The 25,853-nt window shown below is 44.8% G+C and overlaps 1 protein-coding gene across 1 annotated transcript; it reads left to right on the top strand.

Annotated features, from left to right (window-relative positions):
* Positions 1–9,907: 9,907 nt before the first annotated feature.
* BHLHE40 (basic helix-loop-helix family member e40) lies at positions 9,908–15,623 on the top strand. The gene is made up of 5 exons (XM_025375735.1): positions 9,908–10,290; positions 10,454–10,523; positions 10,785–10,892; positions 11,800–11,923; positions 13,250–15,623. The coding sequence occupies exons 1-5, from the start codon at positions 10,211–10,213 to the stop codon at positions 14,104–14,106; spliced, it is 1,239 nt and encodes a 412-aa protein (XP_025231520.1). The 5' UTR covers positions 9,908–10,210; the 3' UTR covers positions 14,107–15,623.
* Positions 15,624–25,853: the final 10,230 nt, after the last annotated feature.

The following is a 25,853-nucleotide window of genomic DNA, read 5'->3' as shown; positions in this document are numbered from 1 at the left end:
CTTATCCACCATGATCAAGTTGGCTTCATCCCTGGGATGCAAGCCTGGTTCAACATACACAATATCCATCATATAATAATATATGTAATCCATCATATAAACAGAACCAAAGACAAAAACCACATGATTATCTCAATAGATGCAGAAAAGGCCTTCAACAAAATTCAGCAGCCCTTCAGGTTAAAAACTCTCAATAAACTAGGTATTGATGGGACATATCTCAAAATAATAAGAGCTATTTATGACAAACCCACAGCCTATATCATACTGAATGGGCAAAAACTGGAAAAATTCCCTTTGAAAACTGGCACAAGACAGGAATGCCTTCTCTCACCACTCCTATTCAACATAGTGTTGGAAGCTCTGGCCAGGGCAAACAGGCAGGAGAAAGAAATAAAGGGTATTCAATTAGGAAAAGAGGAAGTCAAATTGTCCCTGTTTGCAGATGACATGATTGTATATTTAGAAAACCCCATTGTCTCAGCCCAAAATCTCCTTAAGCTGATAAGCAACTTCAGCAAAGTCTCAGATACAAAACCAATGTGCAAAAATCACAAGCATTCCTATACACCAATAACAGACAAATGGAGAGCCAAATCATGAGTGAACTCCCATTCACGATTGCTTCAAAGAGAATAAAATACCTAGGAATCCAACTTACAAGGGATATGAAGGACCTCTTCAAGGAGAACTACAAACCATAGTTCAACAAAATAAAAGAGGACACAAACAAATGGAAGAACATTCCATGCCTATGGATACGAGGAATCAATATCCTGAAAATGGCCATACTGTCCAAAGTAATTTATAGATTCAATGCCATCCCCATTAAGCTACCAATGACTTTCTTCACAGAATTGGAAAAAACTACTTTAAAGTTCATATGGAACCAAAAGAGAGCCCACATTGCCAAGACAATCCTAAGCAAAAGGAACAAAGCTGAAGGCATCACGCTACCTGACTTCAAACTATACTAGAAGGCTACAGTAACCAGAACAGCATGGTACTGGTACCAAAACAGTGATATAGACCAGTGGAACAGAACAGAGCCCTCAGAAATAATACCATACATCTACAACCATCTGATCTTTGCAAACTTGACAAAAACAAGAAATGGGGAAGGGATTCACTATTTAATAAATGGTGCTGGGAAAACTGGTTAGCCATATGTGGAAAGTTGAAACTGGATCCCTTCCTTACACCTTATACAAAAATTAATTCAAGATGGATTAAAGACATAAATGTTAGACCTAAAACCATAAAACCCTAGAAGAAAACCTAGGCAATACCATTCAGGACATAGGCATGGGCAATGACTTCATGACTAAAACACCAAAAGCAATGGCCACAAAAGCTAAAATTGACAAATGGGATCTAATTAAACTAAAGAGCTTCTGCACAGCAAAAGAAACTACCATCAGAATGAACAGGCAACCTACAGAATGGGAGAAAATTTTTGCAATCTACCCATCTGACAAAGGGCTAATATCCAGAATATACAAAGAACTTACACAAATTTACAAGAAAAAAAATCAAACAATCCTATCAAAAAGTGGTCAAAGGATATGAACAGACACTTCTCAAAAGGAGACATTTATTCAGCCAACAGACACATGAGAAAATGCTCACATCACTGGCCATCAGAGAAATGCAAATCAAAACCACAATGAAATACTATCGCACACCAGTCAGAATGGTGATCGTTAAAAAGTCAGGAAATGACAGGTGCTAGAGAGGATGTGGAGAAATAGAAACACTTTTACACTGTTGGTGGGACTGTAAACTAGTTCAACCATTGTGGAAGACAGGGTGGCGATTACTCAAGGATCTAGAACTAGAAATACCATTTGACGCAGCCATCCCATTACTGGGTATATACCCAAAGGTTTATAAGTCATGCTACTATAAAGACACATGCACACATATGTTTATTGTGGCACTATTCACAATAGCAAAGACTTGGAACTAACCCAAATGTCCATCAATGATAGACTGGATTAAGAAAATGTGGCACATACACACCATGGAATACTATGCAGCCATAAAAAAGGATGAGGTAATGTCCTTTGTAGGGACATGGATGAAGCTGGTAACCATCATTCTGAGCAAACTGTTGCAAGGACAGAAAACCAAACACCGCATGTTCTCACTCATAGGTGGGAATTGAACAATGAGAACACTTGGACACAGGGCGGGGAACATCACACACCAGGGCCTATCATGCGGTGGGGGGAGGGGGGAGGGATAGCATTAGGAGAAATACCTAATGTAAATGATGAGTTAATGGGTGCAGCACACCAACATGGCACATGCATACATATGTAAGAAACCTGCACATTGTGCATATGTACCCTAGAACTTAAAGTCTAATAAAGAATAAATAAATAAAAGTAACAAGAAAAAGGTTTAAAATCACATTACCTTGCATCACAAGAAACCAGAGAAAGCAAAGCAAATTAAATTCAAAATAAGTAGAAAAAAAGGAAAAAAATAAAAGAGAAAATGAAATATAAGATGAACAAACAATAGAGAAAATCAATAATATCAAAGTTTAGATCTTTGTAAAGTTTAATAAAATTGATAGGCCCCTTAGCAAGATAATCAAGAAAAATACATAAATTAACAAAAAGTTTTAAAAGGAGTGAAAAGAGGTTTATCACTACTGACTATAAACATTGAAACTGATAAAACTTTATACGAATATATTGGCAAATTTAAGTGAAATAGACAAATGTCTTAAAAAACACAAATGACCAAACGAAAGAAGAAATTAAAAACTAAATAGTCTAATATCTGTTAATAAAATTATATTCATAGTATAAAACCTTTCCCCCAAAGAAAACTTCAGGCTCAGGTGGCTTTTCCATTTAAGGAAGAAATAGTACCAATCCTACACAAGCTCCTTCAGAAAAGAAGTAATACTTCTCAACTTGTTTTATAAGACCAGCATTATCCTGATAAATATTAAGGCAAAAAAAAATATTAAAAGATCAGAAAAGAAGTAAAGCTGTCATTATTCACAAGCAACATGTTTGTGTGTGTGAAGAACCCTATTAAAAATACTACTCAAACTAATAAATGAATTTAGCAAGGTTATAGATCCAAAAATTGACTGCATTTCTATATACACTCAATAAACAATTGGGAAATGTTTTAAAATTTACAGACATATTTTAAAAACTCAAATATGAACAGATCTAACAAAAGATGTGTAAGACCTCTCCACAGAAAACTACAAATATTGCTGAAAGAAATGATGATGACATAAAAAAAATGGAAAGCTATACCATATTCATAGATAAGAAGGCATAATATTGTTTAAATGTTCATTTTTCCTAAGTTGATCTCTAGATATGATGCAATTCCCATAGAAATCCTAGCAGGCTTCTTTGAAGAAAGAAAAAACTCAATCTAAAAGTTATATGGTAATGCAAAGAACCTAAAATAGCCAAAACAATATATTTTTTTTTTTTTTTTTTTATATGGTCTTGCTCATGCTGGAGTGCAGTGGCGCGATCTTGGCTCACTGCAGCCTCCACCTCCTGGATTCAAGTGATTCTCCTGCCTTAGCCTCCTGAGTAGCTGGGATTGCAGGTGCCCACCACCATGACCAACTAATTTTTGTATGTTTAGTAGAGACTGGGTTTTACTATGTTGGCCAGGCTGGTCTCAAACTCCTGACCTCATGTGATCTGCCCACCTCAGCCTCCCAAAGAGCTGGCATTACAGGCGTGAGCCACTGTGCCCGGCCAAGACAATCTTTAAAAAGAACAAAGTTGGAAGATTTACACCATCCAATTTCAAGATTTCTGTAAAGCTCCAGTATCAAGAAAGTGTGGTATTGTTGAAACCTAGACAAACAGACCAATGGAACAAAACAGAAAGTATATAAATAGAACCACATGCATATGGTTGATTGATTTTCAACATAGTGGTGAAGTCAATCCGATTGGGAAGGGAAAGTCTCGTTAAGCGTTGCTGGAACATAAAACTGAATCTTGACTCTTCTTTCACTCCATAAACAAAAAATTATTTCGAGACAGATCACAGACCTCAGTACAAAAATCTTATCTATAAAGTTTCCAGAGAAAAATATAATATCTTTCTGACTTGAGTCATGCAAAATTTTTTTGATAAAGACCCACACACAAGCTGTAAAAGAAAATACTGATAAACTGGACTCTATCAAAACTAAAAATTCTACTCATAAAGGACATCATTAATAAAATCATGTTTTGACAAAGCTCTTGTAATTCGAATATATAAGGAACTCCTAAAAGTCAACAATATAATGGCAAGGTTGCAGGATACAAGGTCAATATAGAAAATTGGATTGTATTTCTATATACAATTATAAAGGCAAGTAATTCAATTTAAAAACTAAGTAAAAGATGTGGACAAATACTTCAGAAAATAAGATATACCAATGGCCAATAAGCATATGAAAAAGTGCTCAACTTCATTAGTTATCAGGGAAATGCAAATTAAAATGACAATAAAATATTATTTCATACCCATTAGAATGGCTAAAATTTAAAAATCTGTCTACCCTAAATGTTACTGAGGATGTGGAGCCCCTGGAATTCTCATACACTGTTGGTGGTATTGTAAAATGGTAACACCTCTTTGGAGATCTGTTTGGCAATTTATAATAAAGTTCACATATACTTAATCTGTGACCCAAGAATTCCACTCCTAATATGTATCCAACAAAAATGAGAACATACGTTCACAAAAAAACTTGTACATGAATGTTGATAGCAGCTTCATTCATAACAGCCCCATACTGGAAGCAACCTGAATATCCATTAACACGGAACTAGATAAACTGTGCTATCTGTGTACAATGAAATCCACTCAGCAATTAAAAAAAGGACAAAATTCTAATACACGTGACAATATGGCAGGATCTCAAAACCATATTGACAGAAACTTTACTCTGAAGAGTACATTCATTTATGTGAATCTCCATAGTGGACAAAGTTACTCTATAGTGATAGAAATCAGAAAGTAATTGTGGGGGTTGGGGGATTGATTGGAAAAAGATATAAAGAAACTTTCTGGGGTGATAAAAAATGTTCTGTATCTTGTGTGGGGCAGTGGCTACACAGGTTGTACATTTACCAAAAATCATGCACCAAACATTTAAGATCTGTATTTTATGTTTACCTCTCAATTAAAGAATTAAACGCCGTTATTTTTTAAAAGAGCAGAAAATGAGAAGGGTAATTATAAATAGGGAACAAAGGTAGGAATTAACAGATATTTTCCTGAATGGAGACCTCTATACCATTAAGTCCAAACAGGATCAGCAATTTTATTTAACACTTTTATAAGTGATTTGGAAGATCTTCAAGTGTGTAGATGCCACTGATCTGTTTCTGGTGGGGCCAAGCCAAAAATACAACACTGTCTCTAGAGTAAGGCAAGTTTTTATCTTTTATTTATTTTGAGATGGAGTCTCACCCTGTCACCCAGGCTGGAGTACAGTGGCGTGATCTCGCCTCACTGCAACCTTTGCCTGCTGGGTTCAAGTGATTCTCCTGCCTTAGTCTCCCGAGTAGCTGGGACTACAGGCGTGCACCACCATGCCCAGCTAATTTTTTAATATTTTTAGTAGAGATGGGGCTTTACCATATTTGCTAGGCTGGTCTTGAACTCCTGATCTCATGATCCACCTGACTTGGCCTCCCAAAGTGCTAGGATTACAGGCGTGAGCCACTGTGCCCTGGAGGCAAATTTTTAAATTTCAGGTCATGATCCATTGGCGGGTGGTGAGATCAACTTAGTAAGTCAAGACGTGAATATTTTTCTTTTAATAAAACAGATGAGACTAAACTAGAAAATATCAGAATGCATGTAATAAGAGTGAAATATTGTTCTGTGAAATTTTTGTCTGAAATGCATTGGATTTTTTTTTTTTTTTTTTTTTTTTTTGAGACGGAGTTTTGCTCTTGTTGCCCAGGCTGGAGTGCAATGGTGTGATCTCCGCTCACTCACCACAACCTCCGCCTCCTGGGTTCAAGCAATTCTCCTGTCTCAGCCTCCTGAGTAGCTGGGACTGCAGGCGCCTGCCACTGTGTCTGGCTAATTTATGGTATTTTTAGTAAACTCGGGTTTCACCCTGTTGGCCAGGCTGGTCTCGAACTCCTGACCTCAGATGATCCGCCCGCCTTGGCCTCCCAAAGTTCTGGGATGACAGGCATGAGCCACCACACTCGGCCTGATTGACTTCTTTCTAAGTGGCTTAATTTTTTTTTTTTTTTTTTTCTTTTTTAAGAGAGCAATGGTTACTCAGGAGTATAGGAGAGAGGGTAGTGGTCACTTACTGCTATAGCCCAACCAAGCCTTGGCTGCCCTATGCTTAAATATACTTAAGATGTGTGTAAAGACACACGTGTGTGTACTGAGACATGATGTAAAATGCATTTCTTACTGTGAGTTGAGATAAAAATTTTTGAGGTTTCATAAGCAGGTAAAAAGTGGTATCTGAGCAAGCAAGTTGTGGGGATGAATAGGGGAGCTTGGAGCTCTAAATTCTTACACAGGAAGGGCCCAGGAGTTACTATAGATAGTAAGAGTATAGACTCATTCAGCACACAGTGTAAGGCCACCAAGAAGCTGAGTCCCAATAGGAAAGAAAAGAAAGATCCCATCTTTCTCTTATACAAAATTATGTTCTTTCCCCACTTAGAATTCTGAGACAAAACAGCAGGGATGGCTACAAAATGGCAGGATTACCCAGTCAGTGCAGCTGCTCAGTGCCACACTGCACTACTCCAGAGGGTGCTCTCACACAGACTGCAATGTGAGTAGCTCCCCCTGGAGTTGAGCGGTGCACAACCCAAACAACCCTACCAGGCAACCATAAGTATAGTGATTAAGAGCACAAGCTTTGGAGTCCAACAAACCCGGGGGCTTGTCTCAGACTGAATCCCAGACTATATAACCTGGGGCAGGTTATTTAGCCTCCTTGAACCTCAGTTTTCCAAACAGAATATGTTATACATCCCTAGGCTCTATTTCAGTGTCTGGCATTGAATAACAATAAATATGTGTTAAATGAATTGAGCTAATACTAGTACCTGCCTATAAGGTGGTGGTGAAGAGCAAAGAAATTGACATATGAAAGGTTTTTAATATCTACAAAAGATGACAGACTGAAATAGTAACATTCTCCAGGATGGAAAGATACATGCCAGGTAGGAATTGTTTGTTCAAATTGCTATTTTTTAAAAGCCATAAGCTATGGAGAGAACAACAGATTTTTTTTTTTTTTAATCCGGATCCGGTGGAACTCTGGTAGGATGTGAACAGTTCTTGAAGCTTGAGAATACATTTGGAACAAATAAAAAGTAGGAAATGCATACATGTTATTTACAGTTGTAGGGCAGGTAGGGGCAAAATGTGTTGATAAACTCAAAGAATTTTAAGAATGATATTGTCATGAGCCATGAGCCATGGAAGCTGCAGGGTTTGGGCTCACTCCTGCCATCAGGTGAGGGGTGTCAGCGGAAGGGGGTGTGTGTCCTTTCCTCTCCCAGTGTTTATTTCCTAGTGGAACCGTGGTTTTGACGCAGTCATGACAACTCTTCATCCTTATTAAAGTCACACAATGAAGCAGGTCGCCCAAGATTGAAAGCACGTTTCCAGGGCGGACTCCGGTTCCTGCCTTTGGCCCGCAAAAGTACATTCTGGCAGGGAGGGATCTCTGAGCCCCGAAGTGAGGTCATGCCAGTTAGCAGTTAGAAAAGGAGGCATTTCTCACACTTGCTAATGAGTTTGACGCTTGTGAAATATAAACAGGAAGTGGGAGCTCTCCAAGGCGACCTGAAGGAAATACACTCCCAGTTTGGTCAACTTGTGAATGCCAGTTCTCTAGGTCGTCAAGGACACTGCCAGTTAAGACTGACTCCCTAACTGCACCCGAGGCTACTCTTCACCCAGTCTCAGCAGTGACCCCATTTTTTTTTTTCAATCCTTCCCACTGCCAGGTCACTCAGCAGCGCGGTGACTGACCCAAAGCGCAGTGGGAAAGGCTTACAGTCATCTCTCAACTCCCCGAACTTGCAGGGCAGGGGAGCGCAGAGGTCAGTGAAATCCCCAGCCAGGCCTTATTTTAGTCATGAGTTTCCACTGGCTCCCTCCTCTGACTGTATCAGCGCTGCTCACAACGCGGGATTGGAGTTTCAGCTGTTTTCCCTGCTCCAGGCTGAGTGAGAAGGTCACAGAGCCCGGACTTTTCCGGGGGAGGTGGGTGGGGCCCTCCGGCAGCCTAAGTGAGATTGCAGAGATCTGGGGCCGTTGGAGGAGGTCTTTCCGCCCCTGGCTCGGGACTTTGGGTTAGCTTCTCCCCCGCTTCTCTACCTAGGCATCTTGGTTAGAATTGAATTAAATTAAAAACACAAAGAACACAAGTTCTCATTTTTTTTTCCCTCTGTCAGCCAGTGGCCTCGATACAATTTTCCCAGGGCTGCCTTTCCTTTATTGCTCAATTTATCCTCTTCCTAGAGGTTCTGTAAGTTCAAGGGCAGGATCCGTGTCGGATTCATCAACAAGCACAGCGCCTAGCACAGAGTAGGGGGCTCAACAAATATGTGTCGACTGCATGATTGCTAAGATTTCACTGTGTAACAGGCGGTTTTATTTCTTGTCTCTCTCATCCCTCCTGCCCTGGGTGCAGACCGCAAACAGCGCCGCCGAAGTTCTCAACAGGCAGGGAGAGGGCCGATCCGGGTTGGCACACCACGTCCCCGGGGTCTCAGTCCCTGGGTCAACGCAGAGGGGCTCGCGGTCCGCGGCGCTGCGACCTGAGCCCCGGCCACGTGAAGCGTCACGCCCTGCGCTGCTGCAGGGCAGGCGCCGCCGCCGCTGTTGTGTAACGCTGCAGCCGGAGGGGAGGCGACCCGGGCGCCTCTGCTCTGGAGGGGGCAGAGGAGGGAGGGAACACCGGGCACCGTGCCCGGTATCTTTCTGTGCTTGACTGGCCGGGAGGAAGGGGGTGACACTGGGGCACCCAGGGGGCTGCGCAACCAGGTGCCCGCCTGCCCGCAGGCTGTGCCCGGGAGCGGAGCTTCTGGGGAGCGAGGGGCCCTCGGCTCACACCCTCCTCGGTCAGGTGCGCGCGGCGTGCTCGGCGGCAGCCTCAGCTGCCCCTGCGCTTGGCTGTCTGCCCGCTTCCCATGGGGTGACATCCGCCCCGCCCCTCGGTCCCTCCCCAAGGCGGGCAATTCCTGGACGCGAGGGTGAGCAGTGGGGGCAGGGAAGCCAGGACGGAAAGAAACCCCAGCCTCTGGGGAAGGCTGGGGGGCCGGGCGACTCCCTCCGCTGCGCGCCGGTTCCTCCAAGCGGGCCGGGCGGGGGAGGAGGAAGAGGGCTGGGCTGGAGCTAGCAAGGGGATATTCCTCTCCCGGCTTGAGTCAGACGCGGGCGGATCCGTCCTCCCCCGTTCCCTCCCAGGAGACGGGAACTTACTTCATTTCCCTGGGGCAGGTTCGCCCACGTTACCAACTCTCCCCCTCCCCCAGCACCCCCGTCCCTTCCAGCTTCCGCGCCCCCCACCCAACTGGGCAGGACCCAGGTTGCGCTGCCACCCCCTCTTCGGGGAAAGGTGGCCGCAGCCGCAGACACCTGGGGGCCGGGGCTGAGGGTGGGGGCTCCCTAGCAGCCGCCGGAGCGTTGTCCAACACGTGAGACTCATGTGATGAAGCCGGGGGAGGGCGGGCAGGTCGCTCCTTCCCTCCCCGGCAGTGGCCAGACGTGCCTGGAGTCACAGGGTAGAACACGTAGCTCCAACCCACCCACTCGCTCCCATTTAACCCAGCCCGCAGCCTCTCCATTACTCCTCGGCTTGTGCCCCCACCCCCCCCCCTCCGCCCTAACCGCCCCCCCCCCACCCGCTCCCTCCCGCCTCCCCGCCCGCCCCACTTCTCATTCACTTGGCTCGCACGGCGCAGACCGCGCAGGGAGCACACACCGCCAGTCTGTGCGCTGAGTTGGAGCCAGAGGCCGCGGGGACACCGGGCCATGCACGCCCCCAACTGAAGCTGCATCTCAAAGCCGAAGATTCCAGCAGCCCAGGGGATTTCAAAGAGCTCAGACTCAGAGGAACATCTGCGGAGAGACCCCCGAAGCCCGCTCCAGGACAGTCCTCATCCAGACGCTCCGCTAGAGCAGACAGGAGCGCGCAGTGGCCCCGGCTCGCCGCACCATGGAGCGGATCCCCAGCGCGCAACCACCCCCCGCCTGCCTGCCCAAAGCACCGGGACTGGAGCACGGAGACCTACCAGGGTAAGTTGGCACTCCTTGGCCCTTCAAGCCTCAACTCCAGCCCCATGTTATGCGCCACTCTCAACTTGGAGCAGCTCCGGGCGCACCGGGGGGTTCTTGCCGGGCAGAACGCCTGCAGCCGTGCGCAAGCAGTCACGACCCTTCCTGGTCTCTCTTCCTGCAGGATGGATTTTGCCCACATGTACCAAGTGTACAAGTCAAGACGGGGAATAAAGCGGAGCGAGGACAGCAAGGTAAGCAAGTGCACCCCTGGGGACCCTGCGCTCAGCCCCTCGCGCGCGCTGAGTTTCCAAGAAAAGTTTTCTCGCTTTGAGGTTGGCGAGGGGATGCAGGGTGTGGGCTCGGTGCCTCTTCTGAGTGACTTGGAAAAGAAGGGGCAGATGATGGTTCTGGGTGCTATTCTGCTCCTCTGCCGGACTCGTGCTGCGGGGCTGGGAGGATAGGCTTCTCACCTCCTTCCCCAAGCGCCCACCGCCTCCCCGTGCGTCTTGCAGGAGACCTACAAATTGCCGCACCGGCTCATCGAGAAAAAGAGACGTGACCGGATTAACGAGTGCATCGCCCAGCTGAAGGATCTCCTACCAGAACATCTCAAACTTACAGTAAGTGAGAAGCTGGCCCCTTTCCAACCCAGTCCTTTGCCCAGAGGGCGGGCGGGGGTCACTCGCCGCCTGCAGGTTCCGCGGGGAACTGCAGACCAGACGGGCGGATCAGAGCTGGCGGGTGGCTCTGTGGTGGGGTCCTCCTCCACAGTCCTGGCGTTTTCTGGCTGACTCATGCAAATGAGGCGAGAACCGCTTGGACCTCTCCAAGTTGGCTCCAACACCAACTGGCCTTCCTTTTCAAGAGTTTAACTTCTGGTGATTTTCAGGATTCCCTAGTTTTTCTAACTTAAAGGAACACGCCAAGCAACACACACATTTACCCCTTTCCCTCCACCACTCCCCCCACCTTTTTTGTTGTTGTTAAATAAGTGGACTTGCTTTGGTGTGTGATTTTTACGGCCTGTCCTTTCTTGACAGTAGCCCTCAGCTACTTGGCAGCCTTTGGTTGGGGAAATGGAAAAAAAAAAAAAAAAAAAGTATTTCGGGAGGAACAAAAAAGCCTGAATGAGCTGGAAGTTCTGAAAGGGTGTAAGGAAAGAAGTAGGGAAAGCCTATTGGCTGCCAGACATAATAGAGGTCCCTCTCTGAGTTGACACCCCTGCAGAAAAATGTTATCTCTGGATTCCCCTGAGTTAAGGTCAGCAGAGGCTGCTGGAGAAATTTATCTGTCAAAGCGTTTTCCTGAGGTAGTTGCAGCTTCCAAAATGCCTCCAAAGAGAGATGGCACCCTTTTTTAAATTATTTAATCATATATATTTTATATATGTGTGTGTTAGAACAGCCAACGAAGAAAGACTATCCACTTTTTTTTTTTTTCTTTTAGAGACATTTCTCTTTGCTAAGAAATGTCCCAAAGGTGGGACTTCTTTGACCTCACCGCTGACTAAGGCTCTTTTCCTTCTAGACTTTGGGTCACTTGGAAAAAGCAGTGGTTCTTGAACTTACCTTGAAGCATGTGAAAGCACTAACAAACCTAATTGATCAGCAGCAGCAGAAAATCATTGCCCTGCAGAGCGGTTTACAAGCTGGTGAGTGCTGATTCTGGCTCTCCTCTCTTTAAGAGTTTGAGCACAAATAGAGAGCCTGTGGGCTCAACATCTGATGGAATAAACATTACTGCAACAAATTGCTTATGCACCTTCATTGGGGGAGATGCAGTTTTATCTTTCCTAAAAGGTCAGACTTTTCATTTGAAATGCAGTGTGCCACCTGGCATGAATACGTATTAGTGAAATGATAAGATATTCCTGTGGCATTTTAGCTTGAGAGTCTCTGGGTTCTGGGAGATTTCCCTACTCCCTTTTAAAATGCCAAGGCACCTATAATTTGCCTTGTGGGTGTTTTACAGTTGGTCTTCTTAGCCCTCTTTCATTGGAGAAGAAATCGTGGGTATGCCCCAGTGTTTTCCTGTTTCTTTGCTTCCTTGTCACTTGGTGTGTGGTGTGATCCTGGCAGGATACAGCAGGAGTTTTTCCTGCATTTCATGTGGTTCCCTGAATAGCCACTAGGTATCTTGGTGAATTGCACAATCTAGCGAAACCACTGAAGTTTCATCATTCGTTTCAACAGACTTCCAGATAATCGGAGTCACCTAACCTTCTAGTCTCACTTCTTCCAAATAATACTGTACTGACTGGGGAGAATTATTCTACCCACTCCCTCATTTCATTCTCTGCCTTCCTCTCCAAGGCTCGTATGATGAAAATTGCAAAAACCCAGCAAATGCTTCTGCCAGTTTCCTCATTAAAAATAGGAAGATGGTCATACCTAATGTCTTGAGGATCATGGATAGAATATGTGGAAAAGACATAGAAATAGAGAGCCTAATTAAAGATCACAGCATGACTGCAACTTTTACAAGTCATTGAAAATAAGTTTACTTTAGGTGATTATTGTTGCTTCAATCTTTTCCTCATTTTATAACTATCTGGCATCTGCCCATTTTGCCACGGTGCAATGTTGTATGCATTGACTCAGGTTTATGAATACATCAGAATGTTCTTTGCTGCTTCACTTACATGGAAAACTCACAAACCACCTATACATTCCAAAAGAGGGGAAGCAGCTCATCTCTATTAATTATGGTCCATTTCCATGATAGGATATTATGCAAACATTAAAAATCGTATTTTATCTGAGTGTTAGTATATGGATTATTTTAATTTAATTATTTATACTTTTCAGTGTAATTCTTCTCTGAGCATACTACTTTTGGAGTTAGGAACACAAATCAGTAAATGTGATTTTTTTTTTTTTTTAACAAAAACGAAAGCACCTGGTTTTTAGGCGTATAGGTATCCAGGTGCACCACAGGGCCTTCTGAAACATTTTCCTTTGGATTTTTGTTTCCCTAGGTGAGCTGTCAGGGAGAAATGTTGAAACAGGTCAAGAGATGTTCTGCTCAGGTTTCCAGACTTGTGCCCGGGAGGTGCTTCAGTACCTGGCCAAGCACGAGAACACTCGGGACCTGAAGTCTTCGCAGCTTGTCACCCACCTCCACCGGGTGGTCTCAGAGCTGCTGCAGGGTGGTACCTCCAGGAAGCCATCAGACCCAGCTCCCAAAGTGATGGACTTCAAGGAAAAACCCAGCTCTCCGGCCAAAGGCTCGGAAGGTCCTGGGAAAAACTGCGTGCCAGTCATCCAGCGGACTTTCGCTCACTCAAGTGGGGAGCAGAGCGGCAGCGACACGGACACAGACAGTGGCTACGGAGGAGAATCGGAGAAGGGCGACTTGCGCAGTGACCAGCCGTGCTTCAAAAGCGACCACGGACGCAGGTTCACCATGGGAGAAAGGATCGGCGCAATTAAGCAAGAATCCGAAGAACCCCCCACAAAAAAGAACCGGATGCAGCTTTCGGATGATGAAGGCCATTTCAATAGCAGTGACCTGATCAGCTCCCCCTTCCTGGGCCCACACCCACACCAGCCTCCTTTCTGCCTGCCCTTCTACCTGATCCCACCTTCAGCGACTGCCTACCTGCCCATGCTGGAGAAGTGCTGGTATCCCACCTCGGTGCCAGTGCTATACCCAGGCCTCAACGCCTCTGCCGCAGCCCTCTCTAGCTTCATGAACCCAGACAAGATCTCGGCTCCCTTGCTCATGCCCCAGAGACTCCCTTCTCCCTTGCCAGCTCATCCGTCCGTCGACTCTTCTGTCTTGCTCCAAGCCCTGAAGCCGATCCCCCCTTTAAACTTAGAAACCAAAGACTAAACTCTAGGGGATCCTGCTGCTTTGCTTTCCTTCCTCGCTACTTCCTAAAAAACAACAAAAAAGTTTTTGTGAATGCTGCAAGATTGTTGCATTGTGTATACTGAGATAATCTGAGGCATGGAGAGAAGATTCAGGGTGTGTGTGTGTGTGTGTGTGTGTGTGTGTGTATGTATGTGTGTATGTGTGTATGTGCGCGTGCGTGCACATGTGTGCCTGCCTGTTGGTCTAGGACTTTAAAGCTTCTTTTGGCATAGGGAAGTCACTAAGGATTGCTTGACATCAGGAGACTTGGGGGGATTGTAGCAGACTTCTGGGCTTTTCCCCACCCAGAGAATAGCCCCCTTTGATACACATCAGCTGGATTTTCAAAAGCTTCAAAGTCTTGGTCTGTGAGTCACTCTTCAGTTTGGGAGCTGGGTCTGTGGCTTTGAGCAGAAGGTACTTTCAAAAGAGGGCTTTCCAGGGCTCAGCTCCCAACCAGCTGTTAGGACCCCACCCTTTTCCCTTTATTGTCGACGTGACTCACCAGACGACGGGGAGAGAGCAGTCAGACCGAGCTTTCTGCTAACATGGTGAGGTAGCAGGCACTGGCATAGCACGGTAGTGGTTTGGGGAGGTTTCTGCAGGTCTGCTCCCCACCCCTGCCTCAGAGGAATAAAGAGAATGTAGTTCCCTACTCAGGCTTTCGTAGTGATTAGCTTACTAAGGAACTGAAAGTGGCCCCCTTGTACAAGCTGAGCTGCCCAGGAGGGAGGGAGGGAGGAGTTCCCTGGGCTTCTGGCACCTGTTTCTAGGTCTAACCATTAGTACTTACTGTTCAGGGATCCAAACCAAGGTCTGAGAGACACAGACACCCCGAGCGAGCACCCTAAAGTGCACAAAGCTGAGTAACAAACTGCTGCCTTCAAACAGAACTAGACTCAGTTTTCAGTTCCATCCTAAAACTCCTTTTAACCAAGCTTAGCTTCTCAAAGGCCTAACCAAGCCTTGGCACCGCCAGATCCTTTCTGTAGGCTAATTCCTCTTGCCCAACGGCATATGGAGTGTCCTTATTGCTAAAAAGGATTCTGTCTCCTTCAAAGAAGTTTTATTTTTGGTCCAGAGTACTTGTTTTCCCGATGTGTCCAGCTAGCCCCGCAGCAGCTTTTCAAAATGCACTATGCCTGATTGCTGATCGTGTTTTAACTTTTTCTTTTCCTGTTTTTATTTCGGTATTAAGTCGTTGCCTTTATTTGTAAAGCTGTTATAAATATATATTATATAAATATATTAAAAAAGGAAAATGTTTCAGATGTTTATTTGTATAATTACTTGATTCACACAGTGAGAAAAAAAATGAATGTATTCCTGTTTTTGAAGAGAAGAATAATTTTTTTTTTCTCTAGGGAGAGGTACAGTGTTTATATTTTGGAGCCTTCCTGAAGGTGTAAAATTGTAAATATTTTTATCTATGAGTAAATGTTAAGTAGTTGTTTTAAAATACTTAATAAAATAATTCTTTTCCTGTGGAAGAGAAAGATGGTCTCCTGATTTTTTTTTAAATAACTCAGTTGGTGTGATATGGCTGACTCCCATGTCCTTCCTTCTTGGCTTAAGCAAACCAGTTAATCTCAGTGTAATTTCATTCAGCTTTTCATGTGCTTTGTATTCAATCAGAATAAGCTTAGTCAACTTGGCAGGTAAATATTGGTTTAATTTTTTTTTTTAACCCTTGCCAGGGGTACACGATCATCCTCTACCTCTCCAGAGTTAAGTAAAAAGCATATTTTCCCCCGCCTGCTTTCATCGTGGTCCTTGGAACTTGACAGAAAACCAAGGTATGATACCGTGGGCTGCAGTGTCTGGGGAGCCTGCTGGAGGGAGAGGCACATTGAGAAAAGATTTACTGGATTATTATGCAATACTAATTGATGCTGGGATAGCACCTCTTTGCCAAAGCAGTCTAGCTTTTTCAAATCTATGAAGGTCTAATGGATTTGCCATATCCTGTCTTATTCCTGCTGGAGGCAACATTCCATAATTATTTTCTACATCCTTCCTGGACTTCCTCTCCGGTGTGTTTGTGCGTGAATGAATATTGGGTGTTCCTTAGACAAGTGCTCTTATTGAAAAAAAAAAAAAAAATTCCATGGGAAAGGTGGGAAATGACCCAGTCGTGTATTTTTGCCTCTCTCCTTTGCCTTGATTTGCAACAGTCCTGTGGGATACTCCCTCTCAGGGGTATCGTGACGTTTCCTGATGGCCAGCGCCTGACTCAACAGGCTCCAGATCTCAAAGCTGCCGGAACCCCCTGGTTGTGTGGAGCACAGCGGGGAAGCTGCCCCTAGGGATTTCTCAGTCAGGCAGAGGCTCCAGCTGACCATGAAGACTGCTTCACATGTCACCTTCCCTGTCTCCTCACGGGCCCGCAGGTGAAAGTGAGCATTTTCTGCTTGGGCTAGATGCATACGGAATGCACATAACTGTCCCCAGGCCACACAGGCTGTTGTGCAAGGAGCCGGGACCAGGAGTTGGAAACCTGGCATCCATAGCTGGTGGTCTATCACCTCCCTCTCCACGCCTGCTTTTGACTCGATAAAAGAAGAATTCCGAGCCCTTCCCGCAAGTCCTGTAGCAGGCAGATGGCAAATTCTGTGTGCCACCCTTTCTCCCAGCTCAGCGCCTGGGCTTCCAGGTCTCATGCCTGTGAAACACCTCAATTGCTCCATGAGTTGCCAGACCTCTCTAGCTAGACTTTTTTGGAAAAAGCCCAACAAATCAAACTTATCCTGGTGATACAGCCGGGGGTTGAAATCAAGACCAAACTCTTTTTGCATGACCCTCTCTTTTTCCTAGGCCACTGCGGGAGGAGTAGCTATGGGGAAAGGAGGAAGTGGTTGGAGCAACCTGAACTAAAAAAAGATATTTGAGGGTTCCACGCAGTCAACCCAGAATCCCCCTATGGGAACCTGCCCCTGTCAAATAGCCCCTAAAGTTGCAACTGTCCCTCCACTTCATTTTCTGCTTCCAGTTCGCCCTTAACCTTTCCTCTAGCCCAGTTTTAGCGGCATCCAAGTGCGCTCAGAGGAAGGTGCGGGGGAGGGGCGTGCACCCCAGCCTAATGCCCACTGCGGACAAAGAGGACTTCTGTTTAAAAAGCGGGGTGTGTGAGTTTCAGGGGGCGAAGCGCTGGCTCCGGGGCCAAGAAGAGGTGGCAGGAGGCAGGGGAGCGGAGGCTGGGGATCTGGCCGCCTTCAGACAGGGCGTGATCCGCCGGGCCTGCCGGGATGGTCTCACCCAGCGCTGACCTGCCTCGCCTGTTGACACAACGTCACGTTTCCGACTGCAGCCCTTTCATGTGCGGCCCGCGGCTAAAAGCGGCTGCCGGTTCCTGGAAGCAGACGTGCCTGGCACCGCGTCAGCAGAAACCTGATCCCCGGGGAAGCTTGGCAAGGCCTCGGGATCGCTCGGCCCCCAGAAATAGGGCCTGGCAGCGGGCGCAGGACGCCCCCCCTTCCCTCGCGCCCAGCAGGAGGGAACTCGAGCGCTCCCCGTCAGGGGTGGGAGGGAGGGCTGGGTGGGGTAGGGAGCTGGATTTAGGCAGAGCACGGGGACCAGGGCTTAATTAACTAGAAGCTAGAAACTTCCCACGGGTCATCGCTCACTAATGCACGTCAAACAACCTAGAAGTATCATTATGGGTACTATTACAATTCACATTTTTGTAGATAAATAAAAGCAGGCTCAGAGAGGAGAAGTAACTAGCCCAGGGTCACACAGCTTCTGAGGGGGCTAAACGTTTTGTAGGATGGTGGATCTGTTGGTCTGTAGATCTCCTAATTGGATCCAAGGAGAAGGCTTTCACAGAGTCGAGTTGTTAACGACTATAATAATACAAATATGGATATTTATTACTAATAAAAATTACAGCAAATGTGTTTGTAGCATTTACTATTTGCTAGGCACCCTGCAAAGTGCTCTACATACAATAACTTAATTATCACAGCAAGTCCATGAAATAGGTAAATTAGTATACAGTTAATGAACTGTAGGCACAGAAAGGGTAAGTAATTTGCTTAAAGTGACACAGCTCCAGTGATGAATTGTAATTTAAACCTAGGAAATTTGGCTGCAAAGTTTGCTTAACTATAAAACTACACTGCCCTTCTAATTAATAGTAGTAAAAGTAGTAATAATTACAATTATTACTATCCTGTTTTGAGTACTTTCTTTGTGCCAGGTATTAACCACTTCATGTGAATCGCCTCTACTTACAGCAACTGTGAAGGGTAGATATTAATATGCCTCTTTTTTTAAGTAAAAAATTTTTAAACATGCTCATTTTACAGATGAGAAAACTGGAGTTCAAAGAGGGGAAATGCCTTATCTGAGGTGACACAACATGTAAGGGACAAAGCCATCGCATTTTCTGGTATGGAACTGCTTCTACACGGAGCTCCTGTGATGTTGGGCTTTGATACACATTATCTCATTTAATCCTCCAAATAGCCCTGCGGAGTCGGTACTGAGCATCATGCTCAGCCTGTGGATGAGATAACCAACCTCATAATAAAGTTATTTGCCCAAGTCTTTATTTGTTCCTTACCAATGTCCCCACACACCATCCCACAGCGAAGAATGGGCCCATCCTCTGGTTAGAGAAACTAACCCAGCATGACTATCACGGAATATGGGAGGGCAGGGGAGGCACTCCATAGGTTGACTGTGCTAAGAACCAGAATCTGGGCTTGAAGAAACTATATCAAAGTATTGTGGGCCAGGCACGGTGGCTCATGCCTGTAATCCCAGCACTTTGAGAGGCCTAGGTGGGAGGATCACTTGAGACTGGGAGTTTGAGACTGGCCTGGGCAACATGGCAAAATCCCATCTCTACAAAAAATACAAAAATTAGCCAGGTGTGGTGGTGCATGCCTGTAGTCCCAGCTACTTGGGAGGCTGAGGTGGAAGGATCACTTGAGCCCAGGAGGCAGAGTTGCAGTGAGCATGATTGTGCCACTGTGCTCTAGCCAGGGTGACAGAGAGAGATCCTGTCTCAAAAAAAAAAAAGGATTCTGTGGGGAAGGGGAGAGTTCCTTTTCTCATGTCTCTCCTAAGGTTAGGAAAGGTATAAGCCTAGGGGACTAGCAAGGTGTGAACCACCTGGGGCAGGGCAGTTCTGCTGAAGGGAGGGAGAGAAGGAGGGAGGCAGAGACTGAGTTCCAAGCTCTCTCTCTGGAAGGGAGCCTCTGCAGGCTTAGAGACCGGGCCACCACAGCTCCTGTCCCTCTCAGATTTCTTTGGCCCACCCACACCCTGGCCTGTCTCTCCCCTTTGGCCACCATCCCAGTACTTGGCTGGTGAGGGGTATACAAGAGACTGCCTCGCTTTGTGGAACGGGCCAGGATCTCAGGTTAGAGAGGAGACAGCACGTGTTGAGTTCCCACATGGTTTCATAGGAAGACTGTGTGTTAACGGGATCGGCGTGTTCTCCTGAGACCCAGCTTTCCCTGAGGTATCTGCCACGTGGCGTGCAGGGAGGGAAGGCTCCAGGTTTCTCACCCTTCATCGGCAGGAACAGCTTCCTTTTTCTGTCTTACTGCTGTAATAGTTTGTTTGAACAAGAGTTTTATTGCTGAAAAGACATCACAAACAAGTTTTGAAGGCCACAAATGACAGCCCCTTCCTCAGGCACTGCCTTCACCTCACTCGCCTCTTTCCCTAGGATCCAGAGGGAGGCTGAGGCCATTCAAAGCCACCCCAACACACACCCCACCCAGCACCACCCCCTGTTTATCCCCAGCCATCTGTTTGGCCCGACAACCACAGCAGAACATGAGCCGGGTGAAGCCTCTCCCATTGGCCATGGAAGCCACTGACATGCTCGTCTCGCGGCTGGGCCATCCAGTCTTGTGATGTGGCTGGATTTGGGCCCAGAAGGTTTCTTCCACTATAGATGGGGCCCTCCCTTCCCTGGGGATTCTCAGCAAAAATGTGGAGGTGGGACATGAGGGTGTCACAAGGCTGCTGGGTAGGGGGACCAGCCTCAGGCTAGGACCAAAGGAAGTAGGGCAGCCAGCCTCTGCTCACCCTAAGTCCCGGCCCTGTTCTCCCACGCCTGCACCCACTTTTGAGGAGGCAAAAGGGAAGAAACTTGTGCTTATTTGTTTGAAGAGCAAATATGTTGTTTTGAAACCGAATTGCGGATGGGGATGCGGGGGTGGGAATTATGCAAGGGTCTCAGGGGAATTCAAGCAGGGGGGAAAAAGGAGGGAAAAACCACTCTCTTCTCAGATGGAAAAAAAAAAACCTGTTTCTTAAAGTTTTAAATAAAATATCTAATATTTTGTATCTCTTTTACTGTGGAGAATTTAAAAGCTATTCAAAAGTAGAAAGAACAATATATGTTTCTCCAAAGAAGATATACAAATGGCCAACAAGTGCATAAAAATATGTTCAATGTCATTAGTCATCAGGGAAATGCAAATCAAAACCACAATGAGATACCACTTCACACCCACTAGGATGGGCATGATATTAATAATAATAACAACAAAACAATGGGAAATAACAAATGTTGTCGAGGATGTGAAGAAGTCTGAAGCTTTTGTATATTGCCAGTGGGAATGTGAAATGATGAAACCACTATAGAAAAAAGTTTGGCAGTTCCTCAAAAAGTTAAATATGGAATTACCATATTACCCGATGCCATTTCTAAGAGTTACATACCCAAAAGAATTGAAAACAGGAACGCAAACAAATACATGGACACGTATGTTCATAGCACTGTTCACAAGAGTCAAAAGGTGGAAACAACCTAAATGTCAATCAGCAGTTAAATGGATAAACAAATTGTGGTATATACATACAATGAGGTATTATAGAGCCGCAAAAAAATTATTAAAGTACTGGTATATGCTACAACATGGATGAACCTCAAAAACATTATGATAAGGGAAAGAAGCCTGGCAAAAAAAGTTACATGTTCTATGGTTCCACTCATATGAAATATACAGAATAAATAAATCCATAGAGACACAATACAGACTGATGGTTGCCAAGGGATGAGGGAGGGAGAAAATGGGAATAAAATGGGTACAGGGATTTTACTTTGCAGTGATAGAAATATTTTGGAACTAGCCATGGGGCAGGGGGGTTGCACAACATTGTGAATGTAATAAATGGCATAGACCTGTTCACTTTAAAATGGTTACTTATATGTAGATTTCACCTCAATAATTTTTTAAGTAGATAGAATAGCATAATGAACCCTCCACTTATCAGTCTCCCAGCTTCATTAGTCATTAATTCATGTCCAAGTCAGTTTCATCTGTAATATATACCCATCCACGTCCCCTGCTCATGTATTATTTTGAAGCAAATCCAGATATCCTATAATTTCATTTGTAAATATTTCTAAAATATTTAGGATATATCTCTAAAAGAAAAGTGTTATAAAAATGACTATAATATTATCACACCTAAAAATATTTAACAGTATAAAAAGGCAACCTTTTAGACTAGTTCTCTAAATAAGAATATAGATTGTTTTCAAATTTTAAAAATATAAAAAGTGATCAGAAAAAAGAATTTGTTCCCTGTCCCTATCCATCATCCTGGTCTCTATGCCTTCACCAAACTCACCCACAAGTAGGCAAGTAGGCACTGTTTTAACTACTTTAGAGTTTATTGGCCAGCCATGTTCGTTCATACCTGTAATCTCAGCACTTTGGAAGGCCAAGGTGGGAGGATCACTTGAGCCCAGGAGTTCAAGACCAGTTTGGGCACCATGGTGAGATATACAATTAAAAACTTATCAGGGTGTGGTGGTGCATGCCTGTAACCCCAGCTACTCAGGAGGCTGAGGTGGGAGGATAGTTTGAGCCCAGGTTGGAGTGAGCCATGATCGTTGCTACTGCACTCCAGCCTGGGTGACAGAGTGAGATCCTGTCTCAAAAAATAATAATGTTTTTTAAAATAGAGTTTATTTATGCCTGTGCATATACATATGGATGTGGGCTGTCATTGGTCCCCTTTTTCCACACAAAAATACCATGCTGTTCACACTGTTCTGCACTTAGTATGTCTTGAGGAGCTATCCACATGAATACATAGAAAGGCTTTTAATTCTTTTTTACAACTACGCAGTATCTCATTGTATAGATGTCCTATAATTTACTTGACTAGTTCCCTATTATGAACATCTGGATTATTTTTTATCTTTTGCTATCACCAGCAGAGTTGCAATAAGTAATTTTATACACATGTCATTTTGCAAGTCTCTAACAATATTTATGGGGTAAACTCCCAGATGGAATTGCTGGGTCAATGTCATGAGCATCTGTCATTCTGATGGGTATCACTCCGTGGGACACAGGTCATCCTCCTTTAGAATCCAATGTTGTTGCCTGTTTTGGAGGCAGTTTGCAAGAGATGTCAGAAAGCTTAGAACATGTATAACTTGAGACCAAATGATTCCACTTCTAGGAGTTATCCTAAATACGATTTTTAAAATTAATTAATTAATTTTTAAATAAAAAATAGAGACAGGGTTTTGCTATGTTGACCAGATTGGTCTCAAGCTCCTGACCTCAAGCAATCCTCTTGCCTTGGCCTCCCAAAATGCTGGGATTATAGGCCTGAGCCACCACGCCCAGCCAAGAAGTTATTAATCAGGTTTTCAAAGACTAAGCTACAAGATTGGACATCTTTGTGCCATTCATAGGTAAAACAAAAAAGGAGGAAGAAAGGGAGGGACAGAGGGAAGGAAAGAAAAAGAAAATCAGAAAAATGGCTGAGAAGGAGACTGGTTGAATAACTTACAATATATGCAAATACTGGAATCCTAATAGTCACGAAAAATTATGTTAGGAAAGTAAATTTATTATTTTTTATTTGTTGTAAAGGGAGAAAAAGTAGGCTGCAAAATAGTATGTTCAGACTGGTCCCATTTTAAAAAAATAATAATATGTATGCTTCTAAATGTTCTCTCTTCCTCACTTTGAACAACTGTAAAATGAGGACAATAGTATTTAGCCTAGTGAGTTGTTGTGAGGATTAAATGAGTTTCAATGTCTAAGATGCTTAGAACAGTCTCTGGCACAGAGGAAGCTCCATGTCAGAGTTAGCTAAAATTAGTGTTATTATTATTTTAATAATTGTATTGTAGTTACAGAGGAAAACGGTCTGGCAGGCAATACAATAAAATTTTAACCACCTTAGCAGGATTTAGAATTATTGGTTATTGTTTCTTTAAGATTTTTGCTTTTCTATATTTTCCTTTTTTTAAAAATTGTATAATGAACATGTGGTATTTCTGTAATATCTATCATGAAGTGCCACAAGAGGAGTGGAGTGGGGGGCGAGAATGGAGTTCAAGGTTGTCATGGACATTTGCACCTAGCAGTCCGAGGGGATGATGTGCAAAGGAGAGGCAGGATGCTTTTTTGGTTTTGCCAGCTCAGCCTTGGGCAGGGCCAACCCTACACCCTGGGAAGAAGGCAACTCCCTTAAAAGGGTGAATGGAAGATCTGGAGAAGGCTCTCCCTGCCCACATGCACATAGGAGCTTTTAACAGGGACCTTAACAATTAGAGAGATGAAAAGGGGTTCAAAAAAGGTGCAAAGAACACTCAATAGGCTGTGAGGGTCCTGGGATGGGGGCCCTAACTCATTCACTGCAGTGCTCCCAGTGCCTAGCCTGAAACAAAGCTGAAATTCAGTCAATGTTTCCTGAATGAACAAGTGAATCCAGACTCTGCTGTGTGACCTTGGGAAAGTTCTTTCACCTTCCTGAATCTGTTTCCTCATCCTTCAAATGGGGATATTAGTGATATTGTAGAGATTGCTGTGAGGATGAAAAGAAATCCTAATGTAGAATATACAGCATCTAGCTACAATCAGGTATGTGGTAGGTGCTCAAGCATTTGTTGATTGAATGAATGAAAGGAGCCTGGGCAACATAGCAAAAACTCTGTCTCTACAAATAAAAATTAAAACATTAGCCAGTCATGGTGGTATGGACCTGTAGTCCCAGCTACTCAGGAGGCTAAGGTGAGAGGGTCTTAGCCTGCAGTGAGCCATGACCATGCCGCTGCACTCTAGCCTAGGTGACAGAGTGAGACCCCATCTCAAAATAAAAATTTAATTCAACTTAAAAATAAAAGAAAATAAAAAAATAAATGAAAGGAAACAATGACATTTATAGGAACTTATTCACTCTAAAGTGTAAATATATACATATGTGTGTGGTGTATATATGAGATCTCTCTGATATATATATCAATCAGACTGTGTGCTAAGTACTGTACTAAGCACTATGCATGCATTATCTGGTGCAATCTCCATTTTTACATTTACAGAAATTGAGACTTAGTGAGATTAAGTGACTCACCCAAGGTCACACAGCAAGCAGATGGCACAGACAGGATTTAACTCAACATATGACTCAAAAGTCCTTGCTGAAAGAGCCCAGGATGTCAAAATGGACAGAGGCATGAGGAGGGAAGAGGGTCAGAGATAAGCTCCCCACTGTGTGCACACTGCTGAATTACCCATCAGGTAGACCTGGTGTGTGCTCAAAACACTGGGAAAGCAGCCCCAGCTCCCTTCCATTTCCCCAAAATTGGAAAATAATTTCTTTTTGATATTTCAAAGAAAAACATGGAGATCATTTTATGATTAAAATCGAGGCCTTATTGGGGTTTCTCTAAATTTATTTTAAGCTTTGTGTTTTCAGTTTGCACTTCGTATGGGGAGGAAGGATCAGAATACTCATGTCTCAGGACCTTAGCGCTTAATTGCCCTGGGGCTTAAGGCCTCTCTAGATCTTATCCAGCAAGGTGAGCCTAGATCTCCAGAGTCTGAGCGGGAGGCAGCGTGGACACCCACCTGGCCCCTTCTTCCCCTGGGGCTCACATGGCAGTGCGAGGGGTGTTTCTTAGGGCAGTGGCCTTGGCTCCCCTGACCTGTGGCTTCTCACGGTCTGCCTTTCAGACAAGGCGCTCACTGTCCAAGCATGTTCCAAGCCACCGGCTCAAGTCCCAGCCAGCCCAGGCCTGTTGCAATGAGTCAGCCTTTCACTGGGGAAAAACGTGGTGACTGGTCTCCAAGTCATTTTTTCCAACTTGGCCCTTGTGCTGGGCTGGGTTTGGGGAGACCTTCATTTTTCCCTTTGGGATTCGGCTGCCTATGAGGTATTCCCAAGGGTCCCTAGGAAGCAAGGGGGCTGGAATTCCTTTGAGGCAGGTTGAGTTGCTGTAATTCAGCCAAATGAGGGTCCCTCAAGGTGCCCACCTGGTCTCTCTCCACCTCCCCCTGCTCATATAAGCAAAAGTAAAGGCCACAGAAGGTAAGTTCTTATGGCCCTTACAGTTGTGCCCAATCATGGGGAGGGGGATGAGGAGAGGACTTATAAAGTCAAGTCCACCCTTGGCATCTTTCACAGGCCGTGCTAGCGCAGCAACCTCAGGTACCTGGAGCTTGAGGCACACTTGGCCTCTTATCAACTAGTGGTGCCTTCCTGAAAGATGATGCTCCCTTGGGCCCCTTGAATTTTAAAGCAAGCACCATTACCTTCGGTGAACCCTCCTGCCCCCAGCTATATGCCAGGGTTCCGGTTTCAGAGCTGTTCACCTTACCATCCCGTCTGACTCACCTCTGGCTTCCCAGGGCTTTGTGAGGCCTCCCCTGCATGGCCAGGCTGATATGGATTCTCCCTAGGGTGACCAGGTGGGAGGGAGGAAGAGGCAATGACCATTAGTCAAAGGGTGG

The sequence above is a fragment of the Theropithecus gelada genome, chromosome 2 (assembly GCF_003255815.1).
Source record: "Theropithecus gelada isolate Dixy chromosome 2, Tgel_1.0, whole genome shotgun sequence".
NCBI classification, from domain to species: Eukaryota; Metazoa; Chordata; class Mammalia; order Primates; family Cercopithecidae; genus Theropithecus; species Theropithecus gelada.
The sequence above is the reverse complement of the archived record's forward strand: the minus strand, read 5'-3'. Positions and strand labels throughout refer to the sequence as shown.

Coding starts and splice junctions, on each gene's coding strand:
- BHLHE40 (XM_025375735.1), top strand. CDS start 10,211: ATGGAGCGGATCCCCAGCGCGCAACCACCCCCCGCCTGCCTGCCCAAA. Junction 10,524..10,784: donor AGCGGAGCGAGGACAGCAAG/GTAAGCAAGTGC, acceptor TGCGTCTTGCAG/GAGACCTACAAATTGCCGCA. Junction 11,924..13,249: donor GCAGAGCGGTTTACAAGCTG/GTGAGTGCTGAT, acceptor TTGTTTCCCTAG/GTGAGCTGTCAGGGAGAAAT.